Raw genomic sequence first — 15,301 nt, 5'->3', positions numbered from 1 at the left:
GAGTCTGCGGGAGAGAAAAAAAAAATTACCATAATAATAATAACAATACAAAATGTTAGTAAAGAAAAAGTTTTTCACTGCCAACGTTTTCATTCAAGGCTGGCTTTAAATCACGAATTAACAATGTTTCCTTAATTTTGCAATGTATATCTGACCTACCAGTTGCTAAGATATCAAAATTGTCCCATTTAATATTATGACCCGTGGAAGTAACGTGATCCGCAATGGCTGAGGTGTGACCGCTTTTAGCAAGGACCTTAAAATGTTCAGTTTTTCTATCGTGTAGTCGACGCTTTGTTTTTCCTATATAAAAATCATCACAGTCCCAGCAGCTTGCCTTGTAAACCACCTTAGACATCTGAGAACGGCTGACCCTGTCCTTGTACGGGAAAAAAGACTTAATTCGGCGGGTGTTTCGGAAAATTATTTTAACGTTAAAACAACCATAAACCTTATAGATACAAGATTTAAGTTGCTGGGTAATTACTTTACTTTGGAACCCTAAAAATGGTAAAACAATGAAGATTTCTCTCTTGGGAACTGTAGTGATAGGGTCTTTAGGTTTGTTTTGATGTCTATTCACTACATCGTTCATGTTGTACGTGATGATACCACGGGGATAACCATTGCGTGACAATAGCTTCCTGAGATCACCCAAGGCAGACTGTAATGATGAAGACGATGAACAGATGCGAAGACAACGACAAGTAAGGGTGCGGATGAGGTTTACCTTGTACTTGCGAGGTGTGAAGGAGTCCCATTTCGTGTAAAGGCCAGTGAAAGTTTTCTTACGGTAAATGGATGTTGAGAATGAATACACCGATTCCAGAAAAAACCGGAAGTTGCAGGCAAGCGAGGCTTAATAGCCCTCGATCTTTCAAAATGGCGGACGAAATGCTGGGGAAGAACGAAAAAATTCGAATGTATGTAGGTTAGAGCTACTTGTCTGGAGCAAATGTGGTAAAGAAAGGAAAAGAGTTGGACACAACTGTTGTGCGGCTGCAAACTGTAATAATCGAAGCAAAAACCGACCTGATTTATCATTTCCACGACTGAGTTTCCTTCGGACAAGCTAGCCAGATAAACAAAGAAGAAAAAAGTGGGAAATACTTATGCAAAGGGGAGATGTCTATTTTGGCCTCGGTAGGAAATAATTTTTTTTGTTCCGAGCACTTCTTGCCAAGTGATTTTAAACTGAGTACACGTTTTGAAACTGGAAGCCGTACCCTCGGCTTTCCCTTGGGCAAAAGTTGACGAGGAAGTTATCTCTGTGTAGAGCGAAACATGTGATTCATCTTAGTCTGGCATATGAATACCCATCAGCTTCAATCAACTTAGGAATTAATCAGTTTTCATGCCTCTGAGGTAAAGAAAAAACGTTTCCCAAAAACAATGTTGAATGTGGAAGGACATTAGTGATTTAAATACAGCCATTGATGAATTTTGAATATTTTCTACTCGCTTAAGAGGCCCTGCGCCTAAGAAACGACCGATGATTTCCGGCTAAAAAATAAAATCGGCCGATTTTTATCTCTCAAGTAGAGGTTACCGAATACTATTTAAAAATGAATTTCTTTTGTTTCAGTTTCGCTTTAAACCAAAAATATCGAGCCGCAAAGTTTTTCCGTCTGAAAGCAGCAAAATCAGGCCGAAAATAAGCCCCCGCAAAAAACTGTTCAGAAATTACTATCACAACGCAAAATAATGAGAAAACTACACAGTGTTGAAGAAAAAGGCCTTTTAATGCAATATCATTCGATAAACATCAAAAAACTGCCGAAGCGATTAACAAATAAAGTTTCAAATATTGCATACTAAATTAGATGGAGCGTTGGAGCTGATTTTAAAATAATTATTTCTCAAAAGTTCAACGCTTTTGAAAGCAATCACAGTGATGAATGAGACATTGGAGGGATACAAATCACGTTTCTGGAAAAACATTTTTCGGCCAAAGTATATTGACCTTGTACAAAGCGTTCAAAGTTACCGTTTTTACCGTTATCCTGCTACTTCGGCGAAACACTTCTCTTTTGCCAATACGGCCGTGGATAGCGTGTTAAACGCCACTTTAAACCTTGCTAGGCATTCAAAGACCGTCCTAAGTAGAAGGAAGTAGAATTAAGAGAGAAAGGAAGATGAAAAATACACAGAAAAAGAAAATAACTCGAAATTACCATCTGCTAACGAAAGTTGAATCTGGAAAATGTCGTCGCGTGACAGCGGCCATTGACGTTATTTGTATCAATAGCGGTGGAATCCAAACGAATGCACAAATAGGAAAACAATTTTTCACGGCCAGAAAACGTTTAGTGGAACAATGTTATGTTATTTTTCACAAATGATGGTCACTCAAAAAGAAAAACTTCCCCAACAGCCACACCGTTTTGGCCGAAGCGTGATCTGAGTTATGGGGTCACGACTGGATCTCCAGCCGCTGACCGCCCGAAGGACATTGCAGACTCGTTTTCCCACGCTCTTGCGACCTTTGTGACCAATGACGTCACTGACCGCTGTCACGCGACGACATTTTCCAGATTCAACTTTCGTTAGCAGATGGTAATTTCGAGTTATTTTCTTTTTCTGTGTATTTTTCATCTCCCTTTCTCTTTCAATTCTACACCCTTCTACTCAGGATAGTCTCTGAATGCCTAGCAAGGTTTAAAGTGGCGTTTAACACGCTATCCACGGCCGTATTGGCAAAAGAGAAGCGTTTCGCCGAAGTAGCAGGATAACGGTAAAAACGGTAACTTTGAACGCTTTGTACAAGGTCAATATACTTTGGCCGAAAAATGTTTTCCCAGAAACGTGATTTGTATCCCTCCAATGTCTCATTCATCACTGTGATTGCTTTCAAAAGCGTTGAACTTTTGAGAAATAATTATTTTAAAATCAGCTCCAACGCTCCATCTAATTTAGTATGCAATATTTGAAACTTTATTTGTTAATCGCTTCGGCAGTTTTTTGATGTTTATCGAATGATATTGCATTAAAAGGCCTTTTTCTTCAACACTGTGTAGTTTTCTCATTATTTTGCGTTGTGATAGTAATTTCTGAACAGTTTTTTGCGGGGGCTTATTTTCGGCCTGATTTTGCTGCTTTCAGACGGAAAAACTTTGCGGCTCGATATTTTTGGTTTAAAGCGAAACTGAAACAAAAGAAATTCATTTTTAAATAGTATTCGGTAACCTCTACTTGAGAGATAAAAATCGGCCGATTTTATTTTTTAGCCGGAAATCATCGGTCGTTTCTTAGGTGCAGGGCCTCTTAATATTTCAGCAAGATCTGGCTTTTAGGTTTAATGTTTCAGAACTAGCAGTGTCAGATAAATTATTGCATGGGCCAATTTCCTGTACTTGATGTTGGGGAGCCAGTCCATTAATTACTTACCTGAAGTTTTTTTAGGCTGAATTTGAAAACATAAGGTGTAGAATAGACTGCAGAGAGACAAAAGGTCAGACACCCAAGACCTGGACACCCAAAAGTGAACTTTACTCTGAATTAAAGTCTGACAACACATTTTAAGGCCTTGTAGGAATTTTCCTTAATGTCGTAGATTTGATAGACAGCTTGTACTGGCAAGCAGGAAGGTTGTAATCTTGATCCCTTCTATGCAACCAAGTAAATCAGAACTGACTATAATTTTAATACCGATTTTCTAAGGAAGACTGTTTTCCAACCATGAACCAGAACTGCAAATGTAAGAATACAAGCTGAAATGGCTATTAGGAGAATAAATGGATGGCATATATTTGAGGGTGTAACTCCACTAAGGTTGTGTAGAGTTGTTAATCAACCCTGGATAGTGAGCTATTTGCTTGTAAACTGGCAGAAAAAAAAGTTATCTGATGTTTATTTGTCATTTGTTAGTGACTTTGAACAGAGTACATGATATTGTTCATCAGTGGTAATTATATATTTGGTGATTTCCACCGTACTGAAATTGTGCATTATGTGGCTTCATGTTCTATTTTCTGGCACAGGGTGTAACATAGAAGGACACATGGTAGAGCTGGTGTATGATTTTGTCTTTATTGAGAATTTCCTACATTGTATGATCTTATAGATTCCCAATTGTTTTGAACTATTTTGAAATATTCAATCAAATATTCATTACCAGAGAAAAACTAGAAGTAGCTGAATTCTCTCATATTAGATGCTGGACAAACTTTTTGGACATTTGATATACATTATTTATTCTGGCTTTAGCAATAATCACATCGTGTAAGGCCATCTCTAAGCATTAGGTAAGCCTATTCATATATATTTATCATAAATTGTTCAAGACAATATTCTTTAGCATCTCCTTCCACCATTATATGTCCAAGGCAATTTGCTCATTAAAAATTTGCAGTTACTTCCAATTTATAGCCAGGAAATTCAAAAGTCTGTTCGCAACAAAGAGTAGTTGTTGTACATGGTACATCATAAACTGAAGTTCATATGACTCTTGTTGACTTTTAAACCAGTGTCAAACATTTTGCATATTGAAAGAAGGCAATCTTTCATGGTCTCACTATCCATAACAATGACATTCCTAGCTTAAGTTATTTCATGGAGATTGCTCTAACTTGGGTCTGTAACCTGAGTCCAGCTGGGGGACCCTAGGGAGGCCCCCAAAATTTCCCTTTTCTCTTGAGCAAAAAAAAAGCATTTTGTTACTTGCACCTTCGTCTATCCCTGTTGATGCATTATTTCAGTGTACTTGTCCATTACTAGTTGCTAGTTTTCTAGGCCATCTTTCATGGCATGTGACCGATAGTCTTTGTTACACTGTAGTACACCTCACTGATAATTTTATTTTTGATTTGACTGATGAATCAGCTTTGCGATTGCGTCCTACCCTGTAACGCAATGATGCTGTCACTCTACCGAACCCTTGCTTATACCATTCTTGGCGAGTAGATCGTGGTCTTGTTTGATACTCTGATTAGGATCTTTTGAACTGAAGGATTTCCCTTTATTCTCTAACACCGATTGTTAATTTATGAAGAGAGATTGGATGTTCTCTAACTTGAGAAGACTGAAGTCGTCAGTGAAAAATGAATCAGCCGTAGGAAATTTGTTCAAGTGTTTTGTTGCAATATTCCCGATATCCGGCACAATTTTTAAATTTACTTCCCTATGTTCTTTCGAGCTCTTGCTTCATCAGTTTTACTACTTTAAGCTACTTTAGTTTTAGTAAAGTGTTCTTCGGGTCAGGGTCGTGAACTTTTACAATTTTCATTTCATTCAGATTCTTTTTCCTAAACCGACCATGAACAAAGTTCTTTTAGGCCATAAAAATGGTGAGAACAGGTTGTTTTTGCGCATATTGGAGATCGAGACAATCGAAGGATGGAAAACATACCCGTCTAAAAGTTCCTTTATTTTGCCCCTTTGATTTATACGGCGACTTTTAAGCCAGAATTTCGATTGGCTGAGTGCCAATTTTTCAATGTTCTTCGCTCACACTGACGCCGGGAATATCATCAGAAGAGAGATTGGCCTTTCTTCTTCGTTCGCCATGTTGCTTTAGTTACCGCAAGGGCTATTAAGCCTCGTTTCGGTGCAACTTCCAGTTTTTTTCTGGAATCGGTGTATTGTTATGGCGTTTGACAAGAACATCAAGGAATGAAAGTTCGTGATCCTGTTCAAATTCAATGGTAAATTTGATGTGGCTATCTTGAAAACGAGGAACGGGGAATCGGGGAACGGGGCATCGGGGAATGGGGAATCGGAGAATGGGAAATCGGGGAATGGGGAATCGGAGAATGGGGAATAGGAGAATGGGAAATCGGGGAATGGGAATGGGGAACGGGGAGCGGGGAACGGGGAATCTTTAAAAGCGGGAATCTTTGAAACGGGGAATCTTTAAAAGCGGGAATCTGTAAAATGGGGAGTCTTTAAAATGGGGAATCTTTAAAATGGGGAATCTTTAAAATGGGGAGTCTTTAAAAGCGGGAATCTTTAAAAGCGAGAATCTTTAAAACGGGGAATCTTTAAAAGCGGGAATCTTTAAAACGGGGAATCTTTAAAGGCGGGAATCTTTAAAACGGGGAGTCTTTAAAAGCGGGAATCTTTAAAACGGGGAATCTTTAAAAGCGGGAATCTTTAAAATGGGGAATCTTTAAAAGCGGGAATCTTTAAAACGGGGAATCTTTAAAAGCGGGAATCTTTAAAATGGGGAATCTTTAGAAGCGGGAATCTTTAAAATGAGGAATATTTAAAAGCGGGAATCTTTAAAATGGGGAATCTTTTTTAAGTGGGAATCTTTAAAAGCGGGTGATTTCTTGATGCATGACTGCATGGCGTAGAAAGAGGTATCATTAAGCACGCAATGACGGATTATACGCGAAATTCGCCGTCACATCAAAACAGTTCAAATGATTAAGTCCAGAATCTTGAAGAGAAAGAAGGTAAATACCCAAAGACTTTCGCCAAGATTCAGGTCACAGCAATGTTTCTTCCGCAAGATATGCGGATAATTTTTTTACTCAAATTCATAGAGATTTTGATGGAGACGCCCATCCGGATGGCGGCCGGAAACCAACAGAAACATCTGTCACTGAGTTTTGCTACAAAAGCGTGAATTTATCTCTTCAGGAACTCAAAAACATTTTAAAATAAAACTTTTTATAATACATGAACTGTTCAGATAGCCAAATTCCCCGAAATAAGTCACTCTTTTAACCAACACGACGGCAAAAGGCCAACGAACATTTTTACTTGTAATTTTTAATCGTGAGTTTTTATATGTTTTCCAATGTACGTAGGTTTGCCTTTTTAACTTGTGACCTTTTTAAAGTTTTTAAATTTTTAAATCTTACAGGACCCCTTTGATAACACTAATTTATAGTACTGATGGGTTAATCCTGTCTAAAGATTCGTTTATTATTATTATTATTATTATTATTATTATTATTATTATTATTATTATTATTATTTCTTGCCCGTCATGTAAATGCCGCGTCACGCAAAAGCTTAGAAATTAAAGCGTAGTCTATTACAAAACCAAGAACCCACTTGGAGCAAAAACTTGTATGACTATTAGTTTTCAGCTGCTCTTACACATCAAGAAAGTAAAATCTCAGGATGATTAATGTGAAAACCAGATTTAGGGGACTGTTGATTTATCGATTAAACAACCAAAAACGTGTTTTCCCTGCCATATATTTGTCGTTAAGTCGTAAGTCCTTCCATTAGCACATGATAAGGCTACGACAAATATCCATCGCTGCGAAACTAAACGTCACAGTCCGGAGTTAAGATAAATCCAGGCGGTTCCATTCTTTGGTCGGTCTAGCGGATCTCAAAGAGTGAGAATCGAGATTTGAACCGTTCCACTATCCCGCTAAACCGATGTGCTTTAATAGCGTGCAATAAAATTACAATGAATAAATTCCACAACTGTCTCTGTACCTGTTGAGTTGATACATGTGACAGAATAAATAGCTTCCGGTGGGAAAGTGAGAGATTCTCGTTCACTTTTCAGTAAAGAATAACGCTATTAAATATTCCCCACTTTAAAGATTCCCCATTTTAAAGATTCCCGCTTTTAAAGATTCCCCGTTTCAAAGATTCCCGCTTTTAAAGATTCTCCATTTTAAAGATTCCCGCTTTTAAAGATTCCCCGTTTTAAAGATTCCCGCTTTTAAAGATTCTCCATTTTAAAGATTCCCGCTTTTAAAGATTCCCCGTTTTAAAGATTCCCGCTTTTAAAGATTCCCCATTTTAAAGATTCCCGCTTTTAAAGATTCCCCATTTTAAAGATTCCCCGTTCCCCGACGGGGAGAGACGAGCACTTCAGAACACTTCAGAGGATAATGCCTTCTGGTTCTACTCCTGGTGTCCTCCATGGTCTTCCCAAAGTTCATAAATCTGGCTGCCCTTTTCGTCCAATTGTTTCGTCTATTAACACTTAAAATTACAATCTTGCCTCTTATTTGGTGCGTGTACTTCAACCTATCTCCACCAACCAGTTTACAGTCAAGGACTCTTTTAGTTTTGCTGAATGGGCCAAGATGTACAACCACAACAACAAGTTTATGTGCTCTTTTGATGTTAGTTCATTGTGCACCAATCCCACGTTCCACTTGAAGAGACAATACAAATATGTCTCGACAAATATATGCCTTATCTGATCCACCCAAGTTACCTCGCCCTGTTTTAAGGGATTTGCTTGTTTTTGCCACTAAGAAAAGCCATTTTGTGTTTGACGGCCAGTTTTTTTATCAAATTGATGGTGTTGCCATGGGCTTCCCTTTAGGTCCTGTCTTGGCCAATATTTTTATGTGTCATTTTGAGGAGAAGTGGGTGATGAATAACAGTGCTCGTCCTACCATTTGGTTCAGATACGTTGACGAAACCTTCACCTTATTTGACAATAAGGACGCTGCTGTTAAATTTCTCTCTTATCTCGACGACCGACATGTCAACATCAAATTTACCATTGAATTTGAACAGGATCACGAACTTCCATTCCTTGATGTTCTTGTCAAACGCCATAACAATTCATTCTCAACATCCATTTACCGTAAGAAAACTTTCACTGGCCTTTACACGAAATGGGACTCCTGCACACCCCGCAAGTACAAGATAAACCTCATCCGCACCCTTACTTGTCGTTGTCTTCGCATCTGTTCATCGTCTTCATCATTACAGTCTGCCTTGGGTGATCTCAGGAAGCTATTGTCACGCAATGGTTATCCCCGTGGTATCATCACGTACAACATGAACGATGTAGTGAATAGACATCAAAACAAACCTAAAGACCCTATCACTACAGTTCCCAAGAGAGAAATCTTCATTGTTTTACCATTTTTAGGGTTCCAAAGTAAAGTAATTACCCAGCAACTTAAATCTTGTATCTATAAGGTTTATGGTTGTTTTAACGTTAAAATAATTTTCCGAAACACCCGCCGAATTAAGTCTTTTTTCCCGTACAAGGACAGGGTCAGCCGTTCTCAGATGTCTAAGGTGGTTTACAAGGCAAGCTGCTGGGACTGTGATGATTTTTATATAGGAAAAACAAAGCGTCGACTACACGATAGAAAAACTGAACATTTTAAGGTCCTTGCTAAAAGCGGTCACACCTCAGCCATTGCGGATCACGTTACTTCCACGGGTCATAATATTAAATGGGACAATTTTGATATCTTAGCAACTGGTAGGTCAGATATACATTGCAAAATTAAGGAAACATTGTTAATTCGTGATTTAAAGCCAGCCTTGAATGAAAACGTTGGCAGTGAAAAACTTTTTCTTTACTAACATTTTGTATTGTTATTATTATTATGGTAATTTTTTTTTTCTCTCCCGCAGACTCATCTGTTTGTTATTAACTATTAGTCTTGTTACATATTATTAAATACCAGTCTTTTTCTTTTTCTTCGCGTTTAAATTTCGATTGTAATCTAGTTAACGGTCACTTCTGAAGATGTATGTTGTACATACGAAACGTCAAGGAAATTAACTTTGTTTAACATGCGTTTTGGTTCCATGTTTATCACCGCGGTTTGTGTTTTGTTTCTTCTAAAGCTACGATGGCCAAGGAAAAAGAGTGTTTACGAATTGGCTAAACTTTAGGTAGAAAAAGTAAGTTTTTTGTATCTTCGATAATAGGCAAAAAATATAATAAAAATAGCACGTGATGACAAAGGTCACATTTGAACAGGTTCCTCAATAGAGTGTTCTTTTAACCAAGCTCGAGTCGTTCGATTTTCTATTTCGCCCAGGGTTCCCAGAAAGGAGCCTGTTCTCAGACACTTACTGTTATTAGGTACTTACAGGCTTTTAATCGCCACCATGTGTCGGAAGGCTTCTTTAGGTACATAGGTTATCATGGTCCCAGTTATATAGCTAATTCATAAAGACAAACACGATATTAGAAGTGTAACGTGCCACATGACCATCAATAGCACCTGTAATAATTTAAGGGCTGACCTTATATTTATAATTAAATAAGGGCTCTCAGTCGCAGTTAAAAAAGGAGCTGAAGTTGCTTATATCCTGGAGATTTACAAAACAACTGTTATGAGTTTAACATTTGCAACTTGAAGTACGCCATATTTTAATTCAAATTTGCTTATTACGTTTTCTTATGCCCTTCCGTTGAATCGCAACTGAGATGTAATCTTCTCTGACGTGAAACATTGCTCACAGGAATTCGTGTACAATGTTACTGCAGTGCATTTCTCATCAACCCGGACGTAACAGATGTGGAGCGATAGCCTTCCCAAGTCCCTGGGAACCACAAGCCAATTGCTACAAGCTTCTCTATTGGTACCGCTGCTAGGAATAGAGTGTTGCTTTTTCGTGATAAATGGTGAAAGAATAAGGAAAAGCGCTTGAAAGGCCTCGATGCTCATTCGGAAGTGCTCTGTATAAAAGTTATGCACGGCAGGATTTCTGGTGATTTCCTGAATTAAATGAAACCACTGATTCGAGGACGATTCATTTGACGGCGATGGAAAACATTTTGACGTCTACGCAAAAAGTCAGCATCTTGTTTGAAAGATCTCACCCTTGGAAATTTGCGATGGAGGAAGAACTGCCTTAACGGTAAGTGTAGGTAGACGAAACAAAAGAAGAGAAAAAAAATCGAGAAAATAAGAACGTGGAATGGTCCTCGAAGTCTGCCAGTTTGTTGATTTCATAACCCATTTCAGTGCGGCCACTCATAAAATATAACCCCGTTATTTCATCATAACCAACCTCTACCCAAATTAAGCTATTTAGAAATTTTAACCAGGTTAGTGCGGCCGCAGCCAATCTGTTTAATCTTGGAGAGAAATCGCATATGTCTTCTATCTGTCTTCTAATAGGTCGAAAGGTAATTTCAAGAAAGCTTTATTTAAGGACGTTCGCGCTAATTGTTTCTGCGCATCCTTACTGTGCACGCAAATTCTCACGCCACGTCATGCTTCGAGCGCGCGCTAAGCAGGGCAGATGGCCATTGCTATAGCTTTGCCTGGATTTAACGATCTTGGACGTTCGGTTACTCCTATTTTTCTTTTGATGGATCATTTTCTACAGTTAGTGAAAAAATTAAGAAAATCTACCGATTAGAAGTTTGAATTTTTTGCAAAATGCACCATCGAATTTCGTTCTTTTTAGCCCTTCGTTTACTTGTGCGGCGGTTTTAAATGCCTCTTGAATGGTTAAGTATCGTGAAAACGTTGGCAGCATTTGGAATTGTACGCAGCAGACCCACTTCTATAAAATATGATTAAGATTGTTTGGTTCCGTTGACTCACCTTCAACATTTTCAACTATAGACCCCTGCAAACCATGCTGAATTACGTGCGCCAATTTTTCAAAATCAGGGTAGTTTTCCACACGTCTTATTTCTGAAGCGAAGTCCGTGACCCCCAATCTTTTTTTTTTTCTTTTTTTTCTTTGGCATTTTTGACACAAGTGACTAATGCATTATCTGACTGCAGTAAAAAAAAGCCTATCGACTGGTAAATTTCGCACGAACGTCCTTAAGTTAAATTGGTCAACAACATCCTGGCCGATATACAGAGCGATAATCTAATAAGAGAGTACACTTACAGGTTTGTTGTCGTCGTTGGAAGGCACTTAAAGATGTCAAATGATGAATTTGACGTCCTGCACTCAACTTTGTTTTCAACTTGGCCGTTCTTTTTCTCACCACGGCTAACACACAGATTTCTGCAATCTGGATGTAAATGAAGGAATTAAGAGCGTGTCCGATGCCAAAACGAAAATGTTAGGTTTGGTGAATGAATGATTATGACAATATGGAAGGTCAAAATATTTTAGTCCCTCTAACTTAGGACCGGGAGCCCCTAAAAAATGACATTTTGACAGTTATTTATGATATTTAATTAGCTGTCTGGTTTATTATTTCAACAACAAAAACACCATGTTAAAGTATAGTCCACTCCTTGTTTCTGCTTATAGAATTCATTCTGGTATGTAAAATAGGTACTTGAAAGACACTTCTCAAGTAAGGTGGATAATTGTGGTACATCCAGGGGACACCTCTCCGTAGACTTCGGTCATCTTCCAGCTTAGCTCTGACAACTGGTATAGCATCTCGTAAACAACGCCGAAATATCGCACGACTCGAATTTCTTTCCAGGAGAAACTTCAAGTCCCGCATTGTTTTGACAAAAGCTTCACTGTTGATGATGTGGTTACCTTTGAGACTAACAAGAAGTCTTTATATCTTGTCAGAGAACATGGCAGTATTGCACATCACGCTACCAATGCTCGAGTCTATTGGTCGTAGCAGAGAGTCTTTCTTGCGGATCTTGGGATGATCGTAAAATTTCAGTAGGAATGTTTAACGCTGTGTGGTACAGCTGAATGTATAGAGAGTCTACAAAGAGCCTCAATGAGGTCCTCAATTTTACCCATATATGTAGTATATAGTCGCCAATCGTTATATGGAACAGACAGAGCTGAGCGTTGGATACCGCCCCCACCCCTCTAGCTACTTGGTTGATCATTTTTATAGAAACATTGAGACTGAAATTGGCGAATGCTGACCCCGGCGGCGGGGGGGGGGGGGGGGGAGGGGGGGGGGCTGGCGTACTCTCCGAAAAATTGGGTAGGGGTGTGCAGCCCGCTTCCCAAAACCCTTACCCTATTTATGACCAAAATCTGCGATATTCCCTACCCTATTTATGACCTGACCAAAAATTCGAAACCCTATTTATGACCTGACCCTTAGATCAAAACCCTGTTTCAGACCTGCTTTATAATTAGTTCCCTAGTTCAGAACAATATCAAATTACCCTAAACATAATTTGTGAAGGGCTTTTGTTGATTTTGTTTTCGATAATGATGAAAAAGTGGTTTCTTCCTAAAAACATACCCATATCAAGGCTAGAGTGCGAAAACCATACCCTATTTATGACCAAAATGGCCAAAATCAGCTAAGATCAATACCCTATTTATGACCAAACAGCTGAAAAACCATACCCTTTGGGGTCGCACATACCTATTTAGCCCATATAAGGGAGTACCCCCCCCCCCCCCTCGGGGATGCTGAGAATATACCCACGGCTGAGATTTATTCACGAGCATTTTCGTTTTGGGTGTTGATGGAAAATATAATACAATAAAATAACACAACGTTTTCAGATGAATTTTATTTTGCCACTGGAAAAGTGAGGTGTATTTCTTCCTTAATCAAACAAAACCAGCTAACGAACGAAAAAACTAGTTCTAGATACAAGATTCCATCAAGCTGGTGACATGGGATTTGTGAGACTGAAATGCATTCAGTATATACTCCGAATTTGTAATCTAAGAATGTATAGAAGAATATTTTTAGCCTAAAGTCGGTAGAAAAATAAGGATATCTGAACTGGGTATAAAAAAATATACATTCTTATTTATTAATAAGAAAGAAATTTGTATCGATGTATTGACGACTCGGGAAAAAAGAAAATCATGAATACCCATTGAACTCTTTTCCTATCACCTCAACGTCACTGATCCACACATTCAGTTCCGCTTCGGAGGAAGAAAAGAACTGAACTAACCATGTGAAAATGTGAACCAAGATGAATCAACGATTGTCTGTTTACCGGAAAACGACTCATTCTGATCAGTACCTGAAGTTCCATTTTAACCTTCGTCTGTAACATAACACAGCTGTGAATAACACAAACTCTGCCACTCCGAGTTCAGACCTTTCTGAAGCGGGCGAGCTAAGGATAGCGCCTGGGATAAGCAAAACATGGGGAGAAGTGGGGAGAGAGTGAGTGAAAAGGGAAGGGGGTCACCCCCTATCCCGGCTCCTTATTTTTCGCATTTGCTCGCAGCTTTGTTCCCTTCCCGTGTTTTTTTGGAAACGCCTGCTAACAACAATTGATGCTAACAATACTGAACACTGGATCACTGGCACGAAAGATTTCAAAGATTATCTTAACAAGATAATGTACTATAGAGTGTCGTACATCAAGGGATCTTCGGAACACGTACAAAGAGCATTTAAATCACACTAGATCCCACTCGTCCATAAGCCTTTCAGTTCTCTGATTTATGCCTCTCAGTTTTCTCTCCGCAACACCCACCCCCCCCCCCCCCCTCTTCTCCACTGCCACCAGCACCAAGGTCCAAACAAAAATGATTAAAACCGTTCTTAACATTCTCGTTTTTATTGTGGCTGATCGTGTTCCAGATGAACCAAAAAAGAACCAAGCCTCCAACTTAAAAACAGCGGCTCAACATTATATCTTCAAAGATGGCTCAACGCGTTGTTGTGGGTTTTCAAACGAATCTGTATGTTTATGGCAGCAGTGATGGCTCTCCGTGGATGTTGAACGTCATCTGAGTAGCTTTCGCGCTTGTCTATATCTCTGAAGATAAAGGCAGGACATCAGCGGATATTCTTTTGTTTAAAACACACGTCGAGGCGGCAGTACAGATGACAAAAAAATCTGAAATTTTGAGGGGGCACGAAAATCCAAGAATGAAAGATCACAAAATCGTGTCAAAGTAATATAAATGCTGTGGTTATTTCTTATTTCCATTTCATTTTCCACATTTTCGTACTAGGCCACCATCATGGATTTGGTAACTGTGGAGGGTTGGGGCAAAGGAAAATATACCCATGAAGTAGGCGTGAGGTGGACAAATGGGCGAGAGGGGAGGGGAAAGAAAAATTCGTTATTCCAACTGCCCCACACACCTCTCTCCCAACCCTCCGCACTCTGTCCCAACCTTCTACTAATCAAGCATCTAATTACAATGTAAAATGGCGGCATCGAAAACCTGGTCTATCGAACGATCCGTTCCATAATAACGCCTGCACTGCAGGATAATTTTGACCTGTCATTTTCACCATAATCATTTACTCACCAAGCCCAACGTTTTGTCAAGTTTGAGAGAAGTGATTTGAGCTGTATCATTCCAGCCCCTGTGGGGTTCTCTTTGAGGCAAACTCTTAGTCACTCTCATGTTTTTTTTTTATTTTTTTTTATTTTACGAAGGAATTAAAAAAAAAAAAAAAAGATTTTAATGGCTGACCAAACCCAAAGAATTTCATTGTAGCTCCTACAGGAAAAATATATCTTACCTACAATAGTAACCGGTAAGTCTTTGATGTCGTTACCAGCTTCATTACTGGCCACACATGAGTAGTTTCCAGTTTCATTTAAGCGAGTCATCACCAAACCAGTTCCATTAGCCAATAACGTGGAGTTCTTAAAGATGGATATGTTGATTGGTGGGTAACCTTCGGCAGAACACCAAACAAAGTGATGTGGTGCTGCCCGCACAACTGGGCGTGTGATCAATATTTTCGGTTTATCTGCATAAGCAACAGTATTGTATAAACAACAAC

The 15,301-nt window shown here is 39.0% G+C and overlaps 1 protein-coding gene across 1 annotated transcript in view; it reads right to left on the bottom strand.

The window, feature by feature from the left end:
- LOC145500477 (uncharacterized) overlaps positions 1 to 15,301 on the bottom strand; it is a 227,602-nt gene that overhangs the window by 205,768 nt on the left and 6,533 nt on the right. Inside the window, exons 7-9 of the mRNA XM_081480006.1 lie at positions 15,035 to 15,268; positions 11,533 to 11,659; positions 9,766 to 9,837 (exon numbers count right to left, since the gene is read on the bottom strand). Coding sequence (XP_081336132.1) covers positions 9,766 to 9,837; positions 11,533 to 11,659; positions 15,035 to 15,268 — 433 coding nt within the window. The remainder of the gene's footprint in view (positions 1 to 9,765; positions 9,838 to 11,532; positions 11,660 to 15,034; positions 15,269 to 15,301) is intronic.

This window comes from Orbicella franksi, chromosome 10 (genome assembly GCF_964199315.1).
Source record: "Orbicella franksi chromosome 10, jaOrbFran1.1, whole genome shotgun sequence".
Classification (NCBI taxonomy): Eukaryota; Metazoa; Cnidaria; class Anthozoa; order Scleractinia; family Merulinidae; genus Orbicella; species Orbicella franksi.
This window is presented reverse-complemented; position numbering and strand designations above follow the sequence as displayed.